Below are 11,362 nucleotides of genomic sequence, written 5' to 3'. Positions count from 1 at the left end.
AGGAGAATATTATAATATGGAAAATTCTTCCATCTTTACTTTAGAACAAAGAAGCTACATGGGATGTAGATGAAGATTTAACTTTAGAATGAGTTCCTAGAAAATGCAAAATTTGTCTTGAAAAAAATGTGATTTTCACCATGATAATTCTTTCATCCCATCTAATTCTTTTTCACCTCGAGTACTGAAAAGTTTTCCTCCTGAAATATCTTAGGCTCAAAGATTACTAGCATGTGGGAAGTAGAAAAGGTTTAAATCATCGTTTGATCTGCTTCACTCAGTTTATGAATGAGAGAAGTGGGCATACAGACAGGAAGCAATTTGTCTAAGATAACCTGACTAGTTATTGGTTGAGCAGAGTTTCAAATCTAGGTATTTTCATTCCTGTCTAATGTTTCCACACTACTATATGTCTTATATAGCCTTTGGCCTGGGCAAGCAAAAGTTACTCTCAAATCCCATAATGCATCTGCTTCTCAGAAGAGGGGAGACAATGCCGCTGATCAGAATCCAACCTCAGAAAACATTCTAAATTCCAGGTATTTAGCTCAGAAGCATCAATATTCTTTATTCATCTCAGCCTGTGTAAGAGTGTGGGTGATGTGAGGCGTTTGTTTGGTGTTTGTTTGTTTGGTTTTTTTTTTTTTTAAATAGGGTGAATATTCTTTTAGGTCTCACTTCTGGAACTAAGCTCACTGGTAAGTGTCTGATGGAAATTTCATCTAGTCTTAGAAACTATAGATGTAATTTGTAGAGAAACAACACTACATAGCAGAAAAAGTACTTGAATCAGGATCCAAATATCTATCTCTGTTCTAGTCTCAGCACTACACCTTACCAAGGGTGTGACCTACTAGTGAACCCAGCTGAGACAATGATGTTCTGATCCTCAAACTGGATGTGATAATACTTGCACAATTTAAAGAGGACCACATGAAATCATTTACATTAAGCACTTTGAAAATATTTGGGGATATGTTTGATGTGACCCATAAACATGAAGAACACTTTCTAGCTATGTGATCTTGGGCAAGTTACAGAAGGAAGGAAGGAAGGAAGGAAGGAAGGAAGGAAGGAAGGAAGGAAGGAAGGAAGGAAGGAAGGAAGGAAGGAAGGAAGGAAGGAAGGAAGGAAGGAAGGAAGGAAGGAAGGAAGGAAGGAAGGAAGGAAGGAAGGAAGGAAGGAAGGAAAAGAGAGATGGAGAAAGAATCCTAGATCCAGATGAGAGAATGAAAGCCTACAAATTCTTGGTGAATAAATTTGTGATTTTCTTACTCAAATCATGGATTTTTTTCAGGTGCATGACAAGATTCAGAATATGATTAAAATTAAAGGAGACTTGCAGGCCACCAAGGAAGAGATAAGGATAGCAACGAATTCGGTAAGGATCTAAAGATATTGCCTCATTTCATTTGGAGCCTTTTCTTCATAATTCAACAATCACAGTCACAAGTATAGGAAATTCTCTCTTGGTTGGCATGATTGGTATGTATCTCAAGTTAAGGAAATGGTCTCTTGTCCATCATAACTAGGAAGTATCTCAAGTATAGGAACAGTAGTATCAAATTCAAATACAAATTGAGGTCACCATACTGTAAATAAGAAAATCTGTAGGCTACATATTGACTAAGAAAATATGTTAACCTTATCTATGTTTTGTTGTAATTTTTGTTTTATTAAATATTTCCAAATTACAATTTAACCTGATTTGGACTTTAGTCTGCTAAATAGGCAGCTAAATGGCACAGTGGATGGAGGGTAAGGCCAGAATGTTGAAAAGACTCATCTTCCTGAGTTCCAGTCTGGCCTCAGTCACTGACTAGCTGTGTGACCCTGGACAAGTCACTTCTCCCTGTTTGCCTTCATTTCCTCATCTGTAAAAATGCTCTGGAAAAGGAAATTGTACCACTTTAGTATCTCTGCCCAAAAAAACTCCAAATAGTGTCACAAAGAGTCAGATTCTTGACTGAACGTGGTTGAACATAACAAAGGTTGATTGGTTAGTTGGATTTCCTTCATTCTCAAAGAGGAGCAAAATAACATCACTATGTTGGAATCAAGGGACAGTGTGTCTAACTGTGGCTAAGTATTGTAAACCTCATAAAGCCTGTAGGTCAAATTTGACATCTCTGAATTCTAAATTTTAGAGTCCAATAAACTATACTTAATACCAAAAACATGCCGAATCTAACTCAATCATTCTCTGATGATTCAAATGATCCTTTATAATCTGATAGTATCTTGAAGTCATGATTATGAAGAAAAGTATACCACCAATGCACATAAAAGTGCTGATTAGAGGGCTAGCAGTTGAATATAAGCAAATAATTTCTGCTGCTTATTGACACTACAGTATCAGGGTCACCATTCAGCTATCCTCCCTTCTTATATTTTTTTCAGCACCTTCTATCACAACAGAAAGAATATTGAACTGGGAACCAGGAGACCTGATTTCCAGTTCTATTACTGTCAAACAAGTCACTGTTTCAATCTCAGTTTTTCTATATTAAAAAAGGATTTGACTTCAAAATCTCTAAGAAACCTTACCAACACTAACATTCTGTGATTCTGTATTATTCCATTTGTTTTTCTCTATTATAAGAAACTGCTCTGAACCTTTAGAGTCAAAAGGTATAAGTAAATACTAACATTTATTGAAGTCTTGCAAATGTGAAGCTGTTCATGGTAGGGACCTAATACATTGTTCTCCCTCCGCCCCATCTCCTGGCTTCCTTCAAGACTCAAAATCTACCTTCCATAGAAGGCCTTCCTAATCCCCACCAGGTGCTAGTATCTTCCTTCCATCTACATTAGATTGTATGTGAACAGCTAGGTAGGGTAGTTAATTTAGTGCCAGATCTGGAATTAGGAAGACTCATTTTCCTGAGGTCAAATCTAGTCTCAAACAATTAACTAGTTGTGTGATCCTGGACAAATCACTTAACCCTATTTGCCTCAATTTTCTCATCTGCAGAATAAGCTGTTGTCTCTTCCATCAGAATGTAAACTCTCTGAGGGCAGGGAAAGTGATTTTGCTTTTTTCTTTGTATTAAAGTCTGACATAAATTAAGGGTTTAATAATTTCTTATTGACTGGCTGACCTAAAACTGGCATGTTAAAACTGAATTCCTTGAAAGCAGCTTCCTTGATTTCCTCATTTTTGTTCCTACTCATGAAATTCAAATACTATTTACAGTTTGGTCATTGTGATTTTAAAGACCTAGGCCACCATCTTCATTTGACAGATTAATAAACTGCCCCCATGACTTTAATTTCATAACTCATTAACTATGAATGAATATAAAGACTATACAGACTTGTATGCTGGCCCTACTGAAGCCCCCAGACTGTTTGTTTTTTGTTAGAGTCAAAGTTACTTAATCTGGAACAATTACCATGTGATGCTGTATGGATCAATGAGATCTATAAAGCGGTTAGACAATGTGGTATAGTCAAGATAGAACTAAATTTGAATTAGGAGGCATAGATTTAAATTCAGACCCTATCGACTTCCCTGCTAAAACAAGAAAATGTTATGCATACATTTTCCCTGAATGTTAGCATGGCACTTACCAGTTGCTACCATGACAGCCTTGTGGACCACGTGGAGCAATGTGAGCTATTCAATAATAAAAATTAAATAATTCAAAAGATATTTGAATAGCTGGTTCCAAAGAATAGCCATGGTTGATCAAGTCAGGTTTGATATCTTCTTGGAAGGAAATCTCTGGAGTGGAGTGCTTCAGACTACTGTCCTTAGTCTTTATGCTATTTAATACTTCTTTCTGTGACAGGTAAGAAGGCATGGCATCCTTCTCAAATCAAATGGCAACCTTCTAGAAGAGATCTCAGCAGACTAGTGCAGGGGTTCTGTACAGTAGTAGCCAGAGTAGAAATGTGACCTATGACTCCACAGGGAATGTAAACTAATTTAAGTAAATTTAAACAGCAAAAGACACCCAAACTTACCAAAGTTTTTATGGAAAACTTATATGTGACCTTGAACCATCCCTGGCAATAGGCCTTCTTTGTTCTGTTTCTATATAACATCTGGCCTGACTTGGGGTTGGCATGGAGATCCACCATTCTGTCTTCCTGCCATAAGGACCAGGTCTCATGCGTAAACTCCTAAACCGTCTAATTACTCTAACAAACCCTATTAAATCTATACTGGTTCTTTCAGTATTATCTCTAAGGGTCTGGGTCCCTACAGTTGGTATAGCAGGGCAGAATAGATCATTTAACCTTACCATTGGTAGAGCTGGAAAAAAGGGTTTTTGTGTCATGGACCCCTTAGGCAATCTGTTGAAGTCTTTCTCAGAATCAAGTTTTTAAATCATTGAAGGAAGTAATAAATTTCAGTTAAAGTTCAGGGGAAAATTCGCAGATTTCCTGAAATCTAAGTAAGCAAGGTAGAACAGTGGATAGAGCACCAGACTTGGAATCTGGAAGACCTGATTTTTAAACCAACCTCAGACACTCCCTAATTGTGTGGCCTCTGTATAGTTCAGTTTCTTTGTCTATAAAGTGGGAATAATAGTAGCATCTACTTCCTAAAGTTGTGAAAATCAAATGAAATAATTGTAAAAATTATTTTGCAGACCTTAAAATAATATGTAAATGCTAATTATTATTATTATTATTATATCTATTCTTAGGCCCCAGGTTAATAACCCTTTGGCTAATATATTAAACTAAATATAATAACATAAAATTAAGTAGATATCAATGTAAAATCTTACCTTTGGGTTCAAAAAAATCAATTTCACATCTTGAAGATGGGAGAGGCCTAGATGGCTGATCATCTGAAAATGTTGAGGTTTTTAGAGAATTGTAAATTCAGCAGGAGTCAACAATAATATGGCAATCCCTAAACATAATAGGATATTGAGCTTCATTGGAAAGGATAATATCCAGAAAAAGAGATAGATGATGGTTCCTTTGTACTTATACTATATCCTGATCAGATATCATTAAAAATATTGCATTCAGTTTTGGCCATGCCAATTTAGGAAAAACATTAATGACCTGGAGAGTAAAAGGAATCTAAGACAAAAAAAGGGCCTTGAGTTCATGCTATGAGGCTCAATTAATGAAACTAAGGATGTTCTGCCTGGGGAAGAGAAAATTTAAGGAATGGGGAGTTGGGAGATGAAGAGATAGATAGGCTAGCTGTCTTCAAGTAATCAGAGGGCTTTGCTATAGAAAAAGGATTAGTCTCATTCTGCTTGAGCCCAAAGGGAAGAACTATGAGCATTGGGTGGGAGTTTCAGGGAGATAGATTTAAGTATAATACAAAAGGAAAATGGTAGCAATCTCTTCCCCTACCAAAGTCTTCAAGCAAAAGTCATTTGGTTGTTAGAAGAGAGAGACAGTAGAGTTTTTCATGTTCAAATGCAAATTTTTCCCTTCCAACTCTGAGCTCCTGTACCAATCACTCTATCTCAGTTTCCTAATCTGTGAAACGAAAGTTCAGGCTAAAATGGTGGTCTTTCAACTTCTCTGCCCTAAATCCTATTTTTAGCTCAACAACCAATAGCACAAGATGTGTGATCCCCCAACTGAAAGGTATTTTTCAAATAATCAGCCTCTTTGCTAAGGAAGTGTTGTTTATGCATTGTAAGTCTTTTATGTAGAATCTATGGAGTGCTAGACTAGATATAATTCCAAATCATGGAGTTGGAATTGGAAGGGACTTCTCAAGATTGTTGTCTCAAGTGAGATAGCATAAAAACATTATTGTGTGGGACTTTAATGGGTAGGAATAGAAATCTACTCCTAGTTGTAACATTTTTGTTCCAGAGGGAAAAACCCATCTTTCTACTCCAGCTCTTGCAATTGCTATACATACTCTGTATAAACTAATGCATGGTAATTGTCTTTATTGTAATTACATGCTTGAGGCTAGGCCATCCAATAGAATCCTTCTGAAAGTGAAGAACAAGGAACAGGAAGTAAAGGAGGGGGGTAGAGAGTCTTGAAATGGTAGAATTCTTTTAATGGCAAAGCTATGCTGTTAACCTAATTAAACCTTAAGATGATTTAAAAAAAAAACCCTCAGGTACTAAATGGCAACAAGGGAATCAATCAGCTGGGACAGCAGCATTTCTGGGAAATCTCAAGGCCAAATGACTTTCACTTGATTCAGTTTTCTCTTCTGTTAAGTGAGAATAAGTGAATGACATCTGCCTGTTCAGTTTAGATTGTAGGATGATTGAGAGATCAGATCAGACAATATGTATGAAAGCACTTTTATATTCATAAAGCACTGAGTGGTATGAAGTGTCTTAATTATATTAAATTTTCTTTTCTTCTGTAGTATGACAGTGAGAAATCCTTTCATAACACCACCTGTATGCACCTAAGGCACCAAGCTTCCTACACATGTCTAAGGAAACACAGAGTATCCCCTTGTCTTGACATTAAAGGCATAGATGGATTATGAGTTTATGCAAGAAGTGTAAAAGATTTATCTTGCAGCAATGAGAGTTCAGTGAAAATTGTATATAACAAATTTCCAGTGGACCCAGTCATCATGGTTTCATGATTCTTTCCAGTTTTATCTAGCAACAGATTAGTAAGAATAAAGAAGGGGCTGGTGAAAGCAATTTAAGATTGAGGCGTGGCAAGGCAAGATCATTGATAAAAGAAGAGCATGAGTCCCCAGAGAAGAAGATAATGTAGAGTTGAGCCTGTTTACCAAGGAGTCAAGATGGAAAAAGTAGGAGAATATAACTAATTAGAGATGGTGACCTTGGAAATAACTGATAGAAGGATTGAGGTCACATTGAAGAAGAAGAGTTGAGATTACAAAACCGAAGGAGAGGGAGGATGTAAACAGATTGCAAACAGATATGGGAATTTCAGAATTCATGAATGTAGAAGTAATGCATTTTTGGGTGATAGCAAAATAAGGAGTGTGATTCTGTGTGTGTGGGTGTGTATCACTGAAGTAGATAGAGAAGTAGGTCATAGGATATGAGAAAATTGAGGAATTGTGATATTAGAGTATTTAGAGGGGATATCAGTATGTATGCTGAATTTTCATTAAGTATGAGTACAGGAGTTGGAAAAGAGAGAAAGACTATCAACCAGGCACTGACTTTGAGAAGTACAAGTTTTTCCCTTCCAACTCTGAGTTCCTGTGCCAATTATTCCATCTCAGTTTCCTCATCTGTGCAATGAAAGTTCAGACTAAAATGGTGATCTTTCAACCTCTCTACCCTAAAAACCTGTTTTTAGGTCAAAAACCAATAGTACAAGATTTGCGCTTTGAAAAAAAAAAAGAAAAAGTAGGTAGACAAGTAGCAACCAGCATTTTGATTAAGTGACAGAAACTGAAGGTACTTCAAAGGAAGAGAGGTTACTGAGTAATGACAGTAGAAAGAGAACCTGAAGTAGCAACAAGGAACAGGAAATAGTCCAACTCCTCCACCTTCATCAGTGAGTAGAGGGAAATGAACAACTAGGTAGTCTATGTCATCAAGAGAAAAGCCAGAAGATGGAAAGAATGGGAAAGGAAAAGGAAAAGATTTAAGATGAAAGCAAGTTTGCTGCCTATGAATAATAATCCAGCAAGCATAGTAGAAAGTGTGAATAATCTTAAGAGTGAAGCAGTAGACAAATGCAGGTAGCAGTCACAGAGTTCATAATTTCCAGTGTTCTAGAGAGAATATTTAGTGGTAGATTTGAAAAGGTCCCAAAGATATTGAGCTAATTTTAGTTAACTACAACAGAATTAAAGGGGCTTCCAGTAATAACCTAATGTACCCAAAGAGCATTATGAAAGAAACTCGGAAAATATGGATAAAGACAAAGCAAACAGTCAAGAAAGCCAATACAATGAATAACCATATTCTTTTTTCTTCTTAAGTAATATTTTTTCCAATTCCATGTAAAGACAATTTTTAGCATTCATTTTTTTTTTTATTTTGAGTTCCAAATTTTCTTCTTCCCTCTCTCACCTCCCTCAATAAGCAATTTTATATAGGCTACATATGTGTACAATAACATATAAGAATAAATAGTTCAAAGTAAAGGAAATCAAGTTGACAACCTTCAAGGAAAGGGAAAATATTCTAATCTTGAGATCCATCAAAATTACAAGAGTGATTATAAGAACCTCCAGGTTCAGAAGAGCAGTAGTATCTCTAAAAAAGAAAGTTGTAGATTTAGGGTATGAAAATACAGAATAAGAAATCAAATGTTACAAGATTGGAAGAAGACATGAGGGTTGTTTAATATAAAGCTATTGAGCTTGAATATAGAAGGATACAAAGAGATAATCTGAAGATCATAGGTCTTTAGTAAATAATACAAGAAAATTGCCCAAATCATTGGAACAGAAAGTAAAAGTTAAATCTGATCCAATCCAACAAGCATTTATTAATGTCCCAGACAATACCTGTGGGCAAAGAATAAAAAGGCCAAAAGGGGAAAGGTGAGGAGTGAAGGAGTGTAAAAAAATTTTCAAGAGAAAGGAAGGATTAAATGATAATAACTGTGAGATAAATAAAATATGTTTCTTCATTAATAAATCAAAATGAAGGCAGCTAGAATAGTACAAAGGAAAATCTCTGAGATGAACATGGGACCATAAAGACTCAGAAAAGTACCATCATCTGACGAGAGGTGATTTTTTTTTTTTAACACAAGATGAGAAGTGTTTTTTTTAATTATTTGCCCTATTATGGAGGCTTTGTGAGAGTCAGGACAGAGTGTTTTTTACCATGTCCACAATCAAGGAATAAAATTCCATCTACAGAGGGGAAAGACTCCAGAATCACTTTCCTTTAAAAATAGAAAGATATTATAGGAATCTGGCAATGAATACGGGTGTTGAGCATCCCAGAAAAAAAAAAAATGTGTTAATTAAACAAGGGTGACATTTCTTGTTACTACTTCCTTTCTAATTTGGGGTCTCTAGGAATAAAAATTTCAGAAGATGAGTGGATAGTCACAGAGGTCTAGAATAAGGATTCTGACATAGAGAAAGAAAGGTAGTGAAGGAAAGGGAAAAGAATAGGATTGAATCTACAAATCTGGAGCACTCCCATTATACCCACAGCCTACTTTATGAATTGATATTCCTCAAAATTAGGCTCTTAAGAGTCAAAGAGAGAGGAGGAGGAAGAGGAGGAAAATAGAGTAAGAGAAAGATCTATAATTGTATTAATAGGAGAAAATTAAGCTTTTGATTCTCAGAAGTCCCCTTAGATAGTGGTCATATAAACAATATATAAATGCAATCCCATAAATGAAAGACTGAACTCTAAAATGTCCTAGAAGGAGAAAAGAGTAAGAAAAGAATTCAACTAAATTTGCATCCTTTGGAAAGGGCACTACAAATAAATGCCATTAAAATTTTTTTAAGATTTACTAATGTGTTTAATTTTTATATTACAAACATTTACAACTCAGTCTTACCTTGTAAGAGATTGCTTGTAACAAAGTGGGGAAAAAAGTAAAATTAATAATATAGTTATCCCATCTAAAAGTGCATGCAATATTTCACAAATGCAGCATTCCTCTTTCTAATTTTTTTAAATAGGCAGAAATCTATTTTTTATCCCTCCCATTCCCCACCCCAGTAGAAAAAATGATAAAAAAAAAAAAAAGAGAGAAAAGAAAAACTTTTTAAAATAACAAATCTACATAGCCAAACAAATCAAATTTCCATGGTGGCTATAGAGAGACATATTGCACTGAATAGAGTACTAACCTAGAATCAAGAAAACCTGCATTCAAATGTGGCCTCAGACACTAGCTATTTGACTCTGGGCAATTCACTTAATCCTCACCCTCTCAATTTCCTCATCTGTAAGATGAGCTAAACGAGGAAATGGCAAGTATCTTTGCCAAGAAAACCCCAAATGGGGTCACAAAGAATTGGTCGTGATTGAAACAATTAAACAGCAACAACAAAATATATACTTCTCATTCTTCACCCTAAATCAATCCACCTGATGTGGATGGCATTTTTCATCATTGGTCCTCTGGAATAATGAATGGTCATTGAATTGATCATAATTCCTACAGATTTCAAAGTTGCTTGTCTTTACAGTGCCATTGTTATTGTTTAAATTTTTCCCCTAGTTTTGTTCATTTCATTCTTCATGTTATAAAAATTCTCTAAATTGTTCATTTCTGTTAAACTGATGTTATACATATACATATATGTTGTTATTCTAGTTCTGCTAATAGAAAGACATCTTCCAATGTCTTTTTGAAATCCTCTATTTCTTCATTCCTTCTAGCCCAATAATACTATATAACATTCATGTACCATGACTTAGTCAGTCCTCAGTTGATTGGCATCCCCTTGTTTTCCACATCCCTTTGCCATCACAAAAAGAGCTGCTATCAATATTTTTGCACATATACGATCTTTTCTCTTTTGGACATATACCTAGAAGTGGTATCACTGACAGAAAGAAAATATATTATTTAGTAACTTTTTGTAAGTAATTCCAAATTGTTTCCATATTGGGTGTATCCATTCACAGCTCCAATAGCAGTGCAATAGGAAAGTGCCTATTTTCCCACAGTCCTTCCAACAATAATCATTTTTTCTTTTGTCATCTTTGCTACTCTGATGAGTATGAGGTAGAATCTTGGGAAATTGCTTTAATTTAATTTTTCTAATTAGCAGTGATTTAGAACATTTTTTTCATGTGACTATAGATAGCCTGAGGACATTTTCCTCCTTGAGAATTACCTGTTCATGTTCTTAGGCCATTTATCAATTAGAGAATTGCTCTTATAAAATTTTTATATAAGGTGGTCCAAAAGACTCTAGGGATAAAGAGGAGTTGGGAAAAGCTTTCAGTAGAAGACAAAATTTAAGGAGACACATAAAGGAATTCAGGTAGAAATAAAGAGGGAGAGCATTCCAGACATGGGAAATGGCAGAGAAAATGACTGCTACCAAGAGGAGTGGAACAGCAGACACCAAAGTTGCTAATTTAAAGAATGCATGATGGGGAATAAGAGTTTTCAATGCTAAACAGATTTTTATATTTGCTCAAAAGACTTTCGAGGCATTCTGTATCTTGGAAAAAAGACTTTTATCAGACAACTTGGTGCAAAGTTATTTTTTCCCATTAATTATTACCCTTTTAATTTTAATTTTCTTAGATTTATGAAAAACTTTTTAAATTTTATATAATCAAAATTATCTTTTGATATTTTGGTCTAAATCTAATTTCTTCCATACTACTGTCCAACTCCCTAATTTTGTCACATAGTCCTTATCTAAGTAGCTAGGGTTTTTGAATGGAAGCTAGGCAGGAAGGCCCTCAAGTTCTCCCTCTAATAACCTCATTTGCTCTCATGGATTTAATTATCATCTTATATATCAATC

At 35.2% G+C, this 11,362-nt stretch overlaps 1 protein-coding gene across 4 annotated transcripts in view; it reads left to right on the top strand.

Annotated features, from left to right (window-relative positions):
* Positions 1-569: 569 nt before the first annotated feature.
* The window catches only part of LOC141554302 (polyamine-modulated factor 1-binding protein 1-like), a 44,524-nt gene continuing 33,731 nt past the window's right edge, over positions 570-11,362 (top strand). For 2 of the 4 annotated variants that reach the window (XM_074286080.1, XM_074286079.1), the window contains exons 1-2: positions 570-698; positions 1,298-1,381. In XM_074286080.1, coding sequence (XP_074142181.1) covers positions 1,319-1,381 — 63 coding nt within the window. In that variant the 5' untranslated portion in view covers positions 570-698; positions 1,298-1,318. The remainder of the gene's footprint in view (positions 699-1,297; positions 1,382-11,362) is intronic. The other 2 variants (XM_074286078.1, XM_074286077.1) reach the window with 1 other exon arrangement.

This window comes from Sminthopsis crassicaudata, chromosome 2 (assembly GCF_048593235.1).
Source record: "Sminthopsis crassicaudata isolate SCR6 chromosome 2, ASM4859323v1, whole genome shotgun sequence".
In the NCBI taxonomy this organism is placed as follows: Eukaryota; Metazoa; Chordata; class Mammalia; order Dasyuromorphia; family Dasyuridae; genus Sminthopsis; species Sminthopsis crassicaudata.
This window is presented reverse-complemented; position numbering and strand designations above follow the sequence as displayed.